Raw genomic sequence first — 15,000 nt, forward strand, 5'->3', positions numbered from 1 at the left:
TAGTTTGAAGACATCTTTATTAGTTACCACAAATCATATTGAATGTCTAGGTTACTTTAGAATTATTTTTATTAGATACATGAGCAAATATCTTTACAATTTCCTAAAGATTATCAAATGAACAACTATCAACCCTAAAGGCAATTAACCTTTATGTTTCTCAAATTCAAATACACAAAACAAAAAAATACAAACTGAATCTTTTACTTACTAACCTACTGAGACATCTCTCATGCAAAAAAAAAATATATAAAAAATCTGAAACTAAGAAATTCAATAAATTCAAACACTAAAAATTGAAGTCAATTATCTTTCAGATCCAGATCTACAAGAGATTTACAACAGATGCAGTTAATCTATCTCAAGCACTCAATTATAAGCTGTTAAAGATTACTTTTAATTAAACATCTAACCACTCTGCACTTTGTCGTCAGCAAGGCAAAGTTCTGAATCTCATACAAAACAACAGGGATTACGTGATTGACCAGTACAACAACATCTTAATATCACACTCTTCTTTGAAAACAACAGATTTATACACAGCAATTTTTCTTTACGATGAATAAAGAAATTAGTTTAAGTCAACTATTGAGGTGATCACATGACTTTGTCACACAAATTTCCAATAGTAATAGAACGCGTCCTGTCACGAAATGTCAAGTCCTTACCTCTATTTAAGCTACAAGGGAAAAACATGTTGAGGGAGAAACGTTGAAGACGCATGATGGCTGACTCTAAAAAATAAATATCTATTATGAGCTGGACTCTGCTCTTTGTTTGATGCCTGCAAGAAGGGCATCACAGGTCTTCTTGGCGTCTCCGAGGAGCATGTTTGTGTTGGTCTTGAAAAATACTGGGTTGTCGACAGCGGCATAACCAACACCAAGGGTTCGTTTCATCACAATGCACTGCAAATACACAAAGTACAATGAATAAGTACAATATGTCAAGGAGAGAAGTCCAAACACGTAAGATTATTACATGGTACTAATTACATTAACCTCCTCCGTCTAACATAAAATTATAACACCTTACTAATCATGCATACTTGTACATTACTAGATCTAAATCTAAATGCTAATAATGTCCAAGTCTGCTTCATCCTATGCTAAATCTAGATCAAGATCTATATCTTCATTATTACTATTCACAGAAGTATAAATAGAACAATTAGAAAGCTTCTTCAGTAGTAAACATTGTGGGTGTGTCTTGGACTAGCATAGCCATGATGTCGTAGATTTTTACAGATAAACAATAGGCCTACTCAAAAAAGAAAATGGGCAAAAAATGCCCACAGTGGATGATTATTTGATGTAGATCTACCATTTCCTTTCTTTTTATTTATCATAAGTTTAGATTTAGAGATATATCTAGAACTAGAGTCTAAATCTTGAGATAAATGTCTAAATAAAGCCAAAAGCTTCTAATTTCTATGCAAACAAAGGATGAAGAACAATTTAATAAAGTAAAAATAGTTCCACTGTTGTTAGTTTAAAAATTTTAATTTAAAAATGCAACGAAACAAAGGTAGGGTAAGAACGTCTATGGGATAGACGCTCCGCACCGATTAAGTTAAGAGAAAGCATTGACAGTTCCCAAACAGAGTGACACCTACCTGTTTAGCAAGCCATACACGCAGTACAGGCATGCCAGCAATGATTGAGTTGGGGTCCTCCTCCGCAGCCGAATTGACTGTGTCATTGGCACCAATAACCAAAGCCAAGTCAGTCTCTGGGAACTCATGATTCAGTTCATCCATTTCTTGGACAATGTCATAGGGTACACCAGCCTCAGCCAACAGGACATTCAGCTGTCCAGGCATACGACCTACACACACACAATAATGCTATTTAATTAGAAAAAGCTACTAGAATTTCTTAAAAAACAACTTTTCTAAAGGTTATAAAATAATCGGAATATAACAACCATCTTATATGAGGACAAACAAAGTAGTAAAAGTAAAGTATCCCCTTTTCAGACCTTGCGATCTATAGAGAAGATGATGTAAAGGTCATATCTATGGCTGATGGTTAACTAGTGTGTCATGTGGCCAGCACAACAAACCAAACACCTTTATTTTCACAAACTAATATCAGTTACCCACAAGAGCTGGGTGGACTCAGGAGCTTAGCTTCACCGAGATTCAGACCCGAGACCCTCCAGTTCAGAGGTCAAGTGCTTTATCGCTCAGCCACCACACCCCAAGAGGAGCAACAGTATATATATATTTATGAGTTTTATCATAGTACATTTGTTCTTTTCTTAATTTAAAAAAAAATTTGGGTAGAGGGAACAAATTGAAAGCAAGAAAATGCTGTAACATGTAGTTCAGCCAAGATCAATAATGTGGAACTGAAACAAAATTATTATTGCTACATAAAAAACAAAAAGATACACTTTCTCCACAGTCATAATAAAGAAATACAATTCACCATCTCAGTATTCTTTCAGACCTCACTGAATATCAAAAATAATCTTACACGTCTCCCTGATAAACTTGTGAATTCCAAATGGCAGTTCCATTTAACCAAGCTCGACTAAATGTTTTACCAAGTGTTGATGTTTAGAGTTATGATGATGAAGAGAAAGGCAATGGGAAAAAAAGTTGTAGCCAACATATTAGCAAAGCATAAGAAATAGCTAATGGTTGAGCTCTGGGACATGTTTTTGCTATGGATTTATTAATATATGCTCAGGACAAGGTTCCTATTTCTAGGTTTATGCTGTATTTAAAAGTCTCTTCATTCTAGGCTAGTGTCAAAGCAAGAACAGAATTCTTCTATGCATGACAGTACAAAGCTCTTACCTGCAACTGGATGAATTCCAAACTTGACATTCTTGCCTTTCTTTCTGAGTAGATCAACCATTTCAGCAATAGGATACTGAGCCTTTGCTACACACAGACCATAACCTAAGACACAGAGTTCAATTTAAAGTGGAGGAATTCAGGCAATGTTTACAGTTCTAAACAAAACAAAATATACACACACGATTATGTTTAGCATAGAAATAAAACTGCATATTTGAAACTTGTAGAATTAATCATTGTAAATTTGATCAAATATGAAATTTGACATCTGGTTCCTTTTAACATTTTTTGAACCCAAAAGCTACTAGAATTTACTGCCACTAGACAAATGTTACATCCTAAAACACTGTCACTACAAATCAACAGTTGGTACACAATACATATAAATGAAAATAAGGCAAACACAATGGATGCTTTCAATGTACATAAAAAAAATGTTTTAATTTTTTTTTATGGATTAAAAAACAAACACTTCTGATCAAGAAAGGAAATAGGAAGAATTTTAAAACTACACTAGTCCAAAAGAGAAAACAAAAGCCACAAAAAAAAAGAAAAACACACCTGGTACAATGATGATATTTTTGGCTTCTTCAATCAGGTCAATGGTTCCATCAACTGAGATTTCCGTAGCAGTGCCAGTGATGGCCATGGGCTTGCCTTTGCCAGTTGAGCTTGTGCCATACCCACCAAGAATTACATTAGGCAGAGATCTGTTCATAGCCTAAAAGACAAACATCAGGAATTATTTCATGGACAGAAATACATTAGGCAGAGATCTGTTCATTGCCTAATAGACAAACATCAGGAATTATTTCATTGACAGAATTACATTAGGCAGAGATCTGTTCATTGCCTAAAAGACAAACATCAGGAATTATTTCATTGACAAAATTACACTAGGCAGAGATCTGTTCATAGCCTAATAGACAAACATCAGGAATTATTTCATGGACAAAATTACATTAGGCAGAGATCTGTTCATTGCCTAAAAGACAAACATCAGGAATTATTTCATTGACAGAATTACACTAGGCAGAGATCTGTTCATTGCCTAAAAGACAAACATCAGGAATTATTTCATGGACAGAATTACATTAGGCAGAGATCTGTTCATTGCCTAAAAGACAAACATCAGGAATTATTTCATTGACAGAATTACATTAGGCAGAGATCTGTTCATTGCCTAAAAGACAAACATCAGGAATTATTTTATAGACAAAGATGTTGGCCCACATTGCAGGAGTTAGGTCACAGTTTTTATTTTACATTAAGCAATGCAACAACAGTACTACATGTCTTTTTACATTCTGTGTGTGTGTGTTTAACAACTAGATTATATTTGAAATGTCCAAATTCAATGAGCTACTGAAGTGGAAAAACTCTCCACACTTTCCCTACATACATTTGCAGCTGGTATAGCAAGCACTCTGTTAATTTCCTTAGATTACACATCAATTACCTTGCACATGATGTATGAAAGGATGGCACCAGAAGATCCAATGAGAGCACCAACAATGGTCATCAGATTGTTGTCCAGCATAAAGCCCTCAGCACACAAAGCCCATCCAGAGTAAGAGTTCAGTACAGTGATGACCACAGGCATGTCAGCACCTAGGGAACAGTACAATAGGAATAACACCTACCACTCAGACATTTTGTAAATCACTGAGTCATTTTGTGAACTATTGACGCAGTCTCTTAAAAAAATGGGAAAATTTAGTTCCAAATCATTTTGTAAATTTAACTTTGGCAAAAAGTTAAGTTTTTTTTTTGTGTAACCTAAAAATCAAAATAAAAGAAATGTTAATCTCCTGATTATGTTTTTAAAACAAAGAAATACTTAACTACAACTTATAAATAAATAACCACTTATCATATATGTCTAATTTCAGATGACTAGCTCAATATTAACTAAACCTTCTAATTCCCATGAAATAACATTTTATAAAGATTTGGTACATAAAAAATTGCAAGCCCCTCCCCCAAAAACCAATTTAAAAAACAACTATTTATAGTCCACATAACTAAACTTTGGTACGGGAGACAAGTCAAACAAACCTCCAATGGCAGCAGTGAGAGTAATTCCCATGATACTTGACAAAGCAGTGGTAGTTCCCAGCATGCTCAAGCCAACTGATGGGCTGTTAGACGTCATGTAGTATCCCATGGCGCCAACATTGCCCAACAGCATGCCAGCATTGAGGAGGTTGCGGCCAGGCAGGAGGAGAGGGTCAGATTTCAGAATACCTAAATAATGTAAAATAAAATATAAATACAGCAAAAATGACACAATGTATGTAAACTTGACAGACAAATTTTCTTACTTCTTGACTTGTCATTTTTTTAAAAGCAAACATTCAATTTAGTAATTGTAATCCTCCAACTTGTAATGTTACCAATATCCTTGGATATAAAGAGTATTAAAATGCAACTCTTTAAAGTGTTCACTGTAACCAATTTAAAAATTGATGTTGAGAAGTGTCATACTTTCTTCATAATGGATTAAATGACAAGGGAAAAAAAATGATGCCATGCCATGACCAACAAAGCAACTCTTAGTAAATGTGAATAATAGAGTTAATGACCCACACGACTTGTTTTAACTCTGTTCAATTAAATGGGGATCTAAGGTCTTCAAGTCAGAGACTTACAAGAACTCAAAGAAATCTAGTGCAATAGTGTCCCAAAACCAACCTTGGGGATCTAAGGTCTTCAAGTCAAGAGACTTTCAAGAACTCAAAGAAATCTAGTGCAATATTGTCCCAAAACCAACCTTGGGGATCTAAGGTCTTCAAGTCAAGAGACTTTCAAGAATTCAAAGAAATCTAGTGCAATTGTGTCCCAAAACCAACCTTGGGGATCTAAGGTCTTCAAGTCAGCGACTTACAAGAACTCAAAGAAATCTAGTGCAATAGTGTCCTAAAACCAACCTTGGGGATCTAAGGTCTTCAAATCAGAGACTTACAAGAACTCAAAGAAATCTAGTGCAATAGTGTCCTAAAACCAACCTTGGGGATGTAAGGTCTTCAAATCAGAGACTTACAAGAACTCAAAGAAATCTAGTGCAATAGTGTCCTAAAACCAACAATGGGGATCTAAGGTCTTCAAGTCAAGAGACTTTCAAGAATTCAAAGAAATCTAGTGCAATTGTGTCCCAAAACCAACAATGGGGATCTAAGGTCTTCAAGTCAGAGACTTACAAGAACTCAAAGAAATCTAGTGCAATATTGTCCCAAAACCAACCTTGGGAATCTAAGGTCTTCAAGTCAAGAGACTTTCAAGAACTCAAAGAAATCTAGTGCAATAGTGTCCCAAAACCAACCTTGGGGATCTAAGGTCTTCAAGTCAAGAGACTTTCAAGAACTCAAAGAGATCTAGTGCAATTGTGTCCCAAAACCAACCTTGATGATCTAAGGTCTTCAAGTCAAGAGACTTACAAGAACTCAAAGAAATCTAGTGCAATAGTGTCCTAAAACCAACCTTGGGGATCTAAGGTCTTCAAGTCAAGAGACTTACAAGAACTCAAAGAAATCTAGTGCAATAGTGTCCTAAAACCAACCTTGGGGATGTAAGGTCTTCAAGTCAAGAGACTTACAAGAACTCAAAGAAATCTAGTGCAATAGTGTCCTAAAACCAACCTTGGGGATCTAAGGTCTTCAAGTCAAGAGACTTACAAGAACTCAAAGAAATCTAGTGCAATAGTGTCCTAAAACCAACCTTGGGGATCTAAGGTCTTCAAGTCAAGAGACTTACAAGAACTCACTAGTGCCATAGTGTCCTAAAACCAACCTTGGGGATCTAAGGTCTTCAAGTCAAGAGACTTACAAGAACTCAAAGAAATCTAGTGCAATAGTGTCCCTAAAACCAACCTTGGGGATCTAAGGTCTTCAAGTCAAGAGACTTACAAGAACTCAAAGAAATCTAGTGCAATAGTGTCCTAAAACCAACCTTGGGGATCTAAGTTCTTCAAGTCAAGAGACTTACAAGAACTCAAAGAAATCTAGTGCAATAGTGTCCCTAAAACCAACATTGGGGATCTAAGGTCTTCAAGTCAAGAGACTTACAAGAACTCACTAGTGCCATAGTGTCCTAAAACCAACCTTGGGTATCTAAGGTCTTCAAGTCAAGAGACTTACAAGAACTCAAAGAAATCTAGTGCAATAGTGTCCTAAAACCAACCTTGGGGATCTAAGGTCTTCGAGTCAAGAGACTTACAAGAACTCAAAGAAATCTAGTGCAATAGTGTCCTAAAACCAACCTTGGGGATCTAAGGTCTTCAAGTCAAGAGACTTACAAGAACTCACTAGTGCCATAGTGTCCTAAAACCAACCTTGGGGATCTAAGGTCTTCAAGTCAAGAGACTTACAAGAACTCAAAGAAATCTAGTGCAATAGTGTCCTAAAACCAACCTTGGGGATCTAAGGTCTTCAAGTCAAGAGACTTACAAGAACTCAAAGAAATCTAGTGCAATAGTGTCCCTAAAACCAACATTGGGGATCTAAGGTCTTCAAGTCAAGAGACTTACAAGAACTCACTAGTGCCATAGTGTCCTAAAACCAACCTTGGGTATCTAAGGTCTTCAAGTCAAGAGACTTACAAGAACTCAAAGAAATCTAGTGCAATAGTGTCCTAAAACCAACCTTGGGGATCTAAGGTCTTTAAGTCAAGAGACTTACAAGAACTCACTAGTGCCATAGTGTCCTAAAACCAACCTTGGGGATCTAAGGTCTTCAAGTCAAGAGACTTACAAGAACTCAAAGAAATCTAGTGCAATAGTGTCCTAAAACCAACCTTGGGGATCTAAGGTCTTCAAGTCAAGAGACTTACAAGAACTCACTAGTGCAATAGTGTCCCTAAAACCAACCTTGGGGATCTAAGGTCTTCAAGTCAAGAGACTTACAAGAACTCAAAGAAATCTAGTGCAATAGTGTCCTAAAACCAGCCTTGGGGATCTAAGGTCTTCAAGTCAAGAGACTTACAAGAACTCACTAGTGCAATAGTGTCCCTAAAACCAACCTTGGGGATCTAAGGTCTTCAAGTCAAGAGACTTACAAGAACTCACTAGTGCAATAGTGTCCCTAAAACCAACCTTGGGGATCTAAGGTCTTCAAGTCAAGAGACTTACAAGAACTCACTAGTGCAATAGTGTCCCTAAAACCAACCTTGGGGATCTAAGGTCTTCAAGTCAAGAGACTTACAAGAACTCAAAGAAATCTAGTGCAATAGTGTCCCTAAAACCAACCTTGCAGTTTTCCAAAAGCAATCAAGGAGCCAGTGAATGTGACACCACCAATGAAGGTACCCAAAAACAAGAAAGTCTTGATGACATTGGCTGCTGGATCTGTGGCAAAATGAGGTTGCTCCAGAAGGTAGTTGGAAAAGCAGGTCAACACAGCAGCGGCACCAACCAGGCTGTGGAACAGGGCCACCATCTGGGGCAGGTCAGTCACCTCCAAACGCTTAGCCATTACCGTACCAATCAAGCCACCTAAAACAAAAATAAAAACATTTCCCTCAGAGTAAATAAAACATGAACACACATGAAATGAATTTTTGGGGGTGGGGAATAATGAGCAATCAAACGAACAACAACTAAATATTTAAAAATATATCAATTTAAAACATTATCCCTCTTCCTCAAATATTTTTGTTAACAATTATGGCCCACATATTCAATCTGATTTGAAAACTAAACTTTGTCAAAACGTAGAAACAAAATTCACTAATGTTTATCTTTTATGAATTTAAAAAAAAAAGCAGTGAACTTTACCAACCCCTATAAAATCAGAAAACAAGTCCATCCATAAAAGATCAACATAGATTTTTTTGCTGTTGTTTGTTTAAAGAAAGTAACATTTTAACGTAGCATATTTCATTACTGCCAATACAAAAAAAAGTCATAGTTGTTTTAGCATTAGCAAGCATGCACTTGCCAGACAGAGGTCAACAGTCACAAGCCCCACCCAGCCCCATTTCCACCTTGCCACACTTATTTTCACAACAATTTAAACAGAGCTGACACAGTCGTAAGGTATGTATTAGACTAACACTCTCTCTTTTTTAACTATATATCTCTCTCAACAGAACAAGGCTTGTTTTAAAGTTAGAAACTTTTAATTGTGCAACCATTCAAATCCATATTTCTCATTGTTTTAGAAATAAGCAACAAGGATGTGTTCTTTAACCCTTAAAGTGCTGAGCGGTTTTACAATGATCACTTACAAAATGGATTTACAATTCTAATGTTTGGAGGTTAAACTACTACACGCCTTAAGGGTTAAGGCGTTCAAAACTGCAGAACCTCTTAGTTCAGTCTACATATAATGTACAGAAAAACAACTTTGAAACTAACAAAGGAAACTACTTACCAAGACCCATGCAGGTAGCCATCTGTGTAAACAGTTCAGGTGTAGGTTTCAAGATACCCAAAGTAGCTGCAACACCACTGGTCACACCGATGATACCCAATGTATTACCTGCAAAAAGTAAAAAAAAAAAAAAAAACATCACTTCATTGGTATTGACTCTTGAACTAACAATGATAGTAGTGAAATTTCAAACAGAAATGATCTCACAAGTGAAAGAGAACAATACAACATATTTGTAAACTAAATCATAACTATGTTTGATGTCACCCTTGGATGCATACATTGCAGCTCACCAAGCATATGAGAACTGAGCAGGTTAATGATATTTGGGTTTTTGGCACATCAGCTTAATTTAGGCTATGTTGTGCCCATAAACCCTCATGGGTTACGTCTCCTTTATAGCGCAAGATCTAAATGTTATACAGCCAAGTTATCAAAAATCAGGTCCATTCATAGCTCAAATAGTAAAAATTTATTTAATTTAATAACAATCTTGTGAAATAAATATATACACAATTACTTATTAGTCTTAAATCAAATGTTTGTAGTCAACCCCATCTCCTGGATAAAGCAAATATTTTACTAGGGTGCAGATTAGATTGTGTATGTGTAAGGAAAAAACCTGATGGGAAATATAGGCCAAGATTTTGATTGTCAAACCCACAATTCTTGATGATCATAAGTTATTGATCCTCAGTATCTTCACTGTTTCATTTATTTAACAATATTATTATATAGAAGTCAAGTTATTATTCTATTTGTACAGCTTTATGTTATATGTGAATTTTTCACCTCTGGATTACTTGTTTTATTCAATGGAATTAGAAGATATTAAACTCAATCAAAAATGTATTCTAGACTGTTTCTATAGAGGCATCTCCTAACTGTCATGTAATTTGAGAGACAATACAATTCTCTAATACAACTCATGACATTTGCTGTATGGGGGAAAAAAAATGGCTGCAATTATATAAAAAAAAAAAAAAGAGGAAACTACGCCTTTGAAAACAGGGAAAGATTCTTTCCAAAAAAAAAAAAAAAAAAAAAGTTTCAGCTCTAAATATAAACAGGCTTACACAAGTAATGTAGAACACCTACCCAGTCTGCTAGTTTTCTGCGATGACAAGCCAGTGAGAGCCCCAACACAACACAACGATGCTGCCAGGTAGGCCATCTGGTGGATATCTGGGTAGGTACCAGTTGAAGCACAATATCCATAACCAGCTAAGAATGAAACGGCTGGGATACCATAAAGGTACTGGTACTCAGGTGGGTCAGCTGGAAATAAAACCAGTTAGCATCAACTGATTTGACAGAGATATGTATTTTGCCTATTTAGTGAAAAACATTAGCAGAATAATTCAATAACTATCTTTCCGCTCCTTCAAAAGGAACTTTGTAATAGTTTCAAAATTCTTATAAATTGATCCAACTATGGTATGTGTGAAGATTAAATTCCAAACCTACTTGGTCTTTTGAACATGTCCAACATTCTTTTGGTTACAACAAAGCCACCTCCAATGTTAATGGAGGAGATGAATGCAGCCAGTGCAGCTAGAGTCTGTCAGACAAGAAAAATATTTAAACTAATTCAAGCCTCAAACATCCTTATATTATTATCAAACTATGTCATTAAAATCTGTTTTTACCAACCTGCAATGTATTTGTAGGATAGTATCCGCCGCCCATGAGCAGCAATCCTCCAACAGCAGTGATACCAGAGATTGCATTTGTGACTGACATCAAGGGGGAGTGTAAGGCTGGGGTGACACCCCACACAGTATGATAACCTATAAAAAAAAAAAAAAAAACACAACGATGGAACAACTTTTCAGTCAAGGTAGAGTTATTCAGTAAGTAGGTAACCAATGAAGACTCAATTGTAGTAATTTTATAGGTACTAGCTGTAAGAGCTAGCACAAACCAACTTGTTTCCAAGCAATAATATTTGAGATACTTATTACTTTTGTATTAATGTATCTAAAACTAAACCCAAAAAAAACGAAAGTAAAGGTACCCCTTTCAGACATTGCAATCTGTTAGGGCAGATGATGTAAAACTCATCTGCTTCTATGGTCGACAGTTAACAGGGGTGTCATGTGTCCAGGACAACAACCGTCTTTACATCCCCATAGTATGTCAGGTACCAATTATAATTGGGTGGATATTAGCAGTTAAACTACAATTATTTAAAATTCAAGTATTCGACAAGGTTTAAATTACATGAAAAATATATAGTGCAAAGAATACCATTTTACTTACCTACTATGCCAGCCAAGCCAAATATATTGACCATTGATGTGAAGGCAGAATTTGGTGAGATCATGCCTAGACCTACAGAAAATGAGAAACTTACTTAAAGGCTGGACAAAATAGGATGATGTAGCCAATAACTGATTGAATAAAGATTCTAAGAAAAATTAAAATCTCAATGAACTAGATAATTAATTACATTTAACATTGCAAAGTAATGGTCTAGAGTTCCAAGATCAGCTCAGTTAAAAAAACAACAACAACAAACCTAATGTTCCACCCAAACCAGCAGTGTACATAAGAGAGTCTTTAAGAGTATCCGCAAAATAGTTGGGTGGAGGTGGCGGCACCTTCTCAACAGCTTTGGCAGGTGGGGCAGCTACTACCTCTGGAGCTTTAGCAGGTGGTGGCCATAAAAGTTTGCCCTGAAAAAAGTTGTCATGGTCAAGTAATGTATTTAAAAAAATTAATGTAATATATTCACACACAAGTTAATAACAACAAAAATTGTGTAATTACCATCAATAAAAAGTTTTAAATTACAACAAAAAAAAAAACTACTTACTTCTTGTAAAATAATGGAGCCTCTGACCACCTCATCCTCCAAATTGATATTGTAATGATCCTTTTCCCCTGTTTGTTCATATACAAATTCATTAATACACATCCTATACAAAAAGCTTAAAACTGTAATGACAGCAAAGTAAAATAAAAAACAAAACAAAAAAAAAACACTAATCCATAGCTCTGTAAATCTTGAACTAAATTAGCTTAAAAAAAATAGTAATAAGTTTTCTGTCATTACAATATGGGACCCAATATACACATAAGTTAACTAGAAGTTCAAAGCAATACCATGCTAATTTTTCACAATTAGTGTCCTACTAGAACAGAAACGAATTTCAAAGAACTGTGTATATATATCTTGAAGCTGTTGCAGCATTAAAAATTATGTCCTATAGGTGATGTATCTATTATTTCAATGATTAATAATGAAAATCTATGTTTTATATTTATTGTCAGCCTGAATCCACTGTAGACACATCAGGTACTAAATTAGTTACAAAATAGTTTTAAACCTTGACATGAGCATTCACAAAAAAAATCTATTGAACGGTTCCTAACACGATAAACAGCACTACCTACCAAAAGACAAAAGTAACTTGGTGATGTTATTAGAATAGAGTGTAGAGGATTGAGTTGGTAGTCTGGATGGTAAATCTGTGTAGCCAATGTGGATGACATCCTTATAAACATACAGCTCTCCAGGCCTTGTGGTCTCAATGTTACCTCCAGCCTCAGCAGCCAGATCCACAACAACTGAACCTGGCTTCATGCTCTCAATCATAGCCTGGGATACAAGAGATCAAACGATTACCCTTGCGTTGGTAACTAAAGCAAAACAATTTTAAAAAAAGAATAATTATATTCATGAGTAACTCAACCAGACTGCTGAACCGATTTTTTTGGACAAACATTTAAAAAATAGAATCATTATATATATGATCAACTCAACCAGACTGCTGAACCGATATTTTTGGAAAAGTAATTTTCAAAATGGTGCTGTGCACCTATATCTATTTACCAATAGGCTACTTTACTATGAAAAAAATGAGTCAGAATATAAAAAAATAACCAACCAATCATAATTAAACCACATGTTTAGCCATTGCAAATGTCTGCTCAGATGTATTTACATTGAAGTTGTGTGGATATATTCAAAAAATTTCTGAAAATTAACCCTATCCAAGCATGTTTATGGTCTAGATTTAGAAAAAGCCAAAGTAAATTGATATTTGAGTTGAAATTTGACTATGGGAAGTCTAAATTTTAATACAATTGTTTTACTTCCATATATAGAAACAACAAAAGTTCACTTGATAAGATACGAATTGAGCTTATAGAACTAGAGCTAGAAAGATAGTCAAAACAGGGGGTTGGGTGGAGGGCGGGGGTGAAGCCCTCAGGCAAATGGGAAGATTTAAGTGTAAAGACTAAGGTGTTAAAATTAAACAATGAATAAAAGACTATCCTACATTATTTTGTCATTGCATGCCAGTGCTACTCTTGGGATATTACCAAGCTCTACAGTACAATAAACCTCTAACCCTCAAACCCTTGTCACTACACTATTTCTTAATACCCATGACAAGGTGCACAATTCTGTTCTAAATGATATTATTTTCACCAATGAACACTATAAGAACTCAATAATAAAAACAAACAAACACTTTACAAATTATCTGTCTTAAGGCTAAATTAATAGAAAATAGGGAAACACTTTTGTTTTTAATAATATAGTCAAGAAAAGAAAGTGGAACATTGTGTGTGTGTGTGTTTCTATTTTAAAGTCTTGAAGAGACACTAGCAATGAAATAGAGTATCTTTCTAACTATTTCTTAAAAACTTTGCTCAGACAATATTAACAAAAATGTTGCATTTGAGAGCAGTTGTACCTTTGAAATAAGCTTGGGTGCAGGTTTGCCAGGGATGAGGGCAGTGGAGATGAGAATGTCTATTTCCTTACACTGCTTGGCAAAAAGAGCCATCTCAGCATCATAAAATTCTTTAGACATTTCTTTAGCATAGCCTCCAGTACCTTCACCAGATTCCTACACATTGATTATACAAAAATATTAGACAACCAGCAAAATTTGTATTTAATAGTTATTGAAAATATAACATAGAAATTAATGTATGTAATAAAACTTTAAAAAAACAAAAACAAAAAAATACATGATTTCAAAGTAAAAAAAAACAAAAACATAACTATACATTAACAAGAGGAGCTTCAAATCAAAGCCTTATAACTCACAGGGTCCAAGATCAATCCACCCTCTAATTTGGCCCCATTTAGGTTAAATTTTACATTAATTATTGTAAGGATGATAAAATTTTGCAAAGTGCTTAAATTATGCATGATTACCTGCATTTGAAAAAGACTTAGGCCTACTAGCTTGGCATCTAAGCATCTAAACACCCAATTAGTCTTATATTAGTCTCAAGAGTGCATTATGCTTTTACAAACAAGACTTTAAATATCAACAAATCTTATAAAAAGGGTTGCAGCTTAGTGCACAAACTGATTGCTTTCTTTCGCATCATTTCATCCTATAGGTGAGGTTTAAAAGAACAAACAAATATATTACAAACTTTGACATGGACTTCCAAAAACTCGGCACCGAATGACTCGACTTGCTCCTTGACAGCTGCTCTTGTATCAAACCCTCGAACAATGGCTCCCATGTTTTTAGCAGTACCAATGGCAGACAAACCAGCAACACCACCTCCGATAACAAGGACTTTAGCAGGGGGTACTTTCCCAGCAGCAGTGATCTGACCTGAACAAGTAAAAATTCATAAAAGAAATAAAAACTCCACTGTTATGCATTTCTAAGTATGTTAATGTTCTTTAAGATATTCACACTTTGGCTTGATTAGGACCTCTTAAATAATAATGCGTAATAATTTAGCAAAGTGGGTTTAAAGAGACTTAGACTAAAGATGTGAAAACTAGTGAAAGATAGAGCTGGTACTGCCTAATGGGCAGGGAGTGCAAAGAGTGGAGAC

The 15,000-nt window shown here is 35.3% G+C and overlaps 1 protein-coding gene across 5 annotated transcripts in view; it reads right to left on the minus strand.

The window, feature by feature from the left end:
- Positions 1–15,000, minus strand: part of LOC106071127 (NAD(P) transhydrogenase, mitochondrial-like) — a 19,634-nt gene continuing 4,634 nt past the window's right edge. For 3 of the 5 annotated variants that reach the window (XM_056016453.1, XM_056016452.1, XM_056016454.1), the window contains exons 5-21: positions 14,584–14,771; positions 13,887–14,042; positions 12,577–12,781; positions 11,996–12,063; positions 11,699–11,855; positions 11,440–11,511; positions 10,831–10,967; positions 10,645–10,738; positions 10,276–10,455; positions 9,178–9,285; positions 8,052–8,297; positions 4,868–5,056; positions 4,269–4,420; positions 3,371–3,530; positions 2,807–2,911; positions 1,616–1,827; positions 1–908 (exon numbers count right to left, since the gene is read on the minus strand). In XM_056016453.1, coding sequence (XP_055872428.1) covers positions 753–908; positions 1,616–1,827; positions 2,807–2,911; positions 3,371–3,530; positions 4,269–4,420; positions 4,868–5,056; positions 8,052–8,297; positions 9,178–9,285; positions 10,276–10,455; positions 10,645–10,738; positions 10,831–10,967; positions 11,440–11,511; positions 11,699–11,855; positions 11,996–12,063; positions 12,577–12,781; positions 13,887–14,042; positions 14,584–14,771 — 2,585 coding nt within the window. In that variant the 3' untranslated portion in view covers positions 1–752. Of the gene's footprint in view, positions 909–1,615; positions 1,828–2,806; positions 2,912–3,370; positions 3,531–3,668; positions 3,729–3,932; positions 3,993–4,268; positions 4,421–4,867; positions 5,057–8,051; positions 8,298–9,177; positions 9,286–10,275; positions 10,456–10,644; positions 10,739–10,830; positions 10,968–11,439; positions 11,512–11,698; positions 11,856–11,995; positions 12,064–12,576; positions 12,782–13,886; positions 14,043–14,583; positions 14,772–15,000 lie in introns of those variants that run through there. The other 2 variants (XM_056016455.1, XM_056016456.1) reach the window with 2 other exon arrangements.

The sequence above is a fragment of the Biomphalaria glabrata genome, chromosome 17, assembly GCF_947242115.1.
Source record: "Biomphalaria glabrata chromosome 17, xgBioGlab47.1, whole genome shotgun sequence".
Lineage (NCBI taxonomy): Eukaryota > Metazoa > Mollusca > Gastropoda > Planorbidae > Biomphalaria > Biomphalaria glabrata.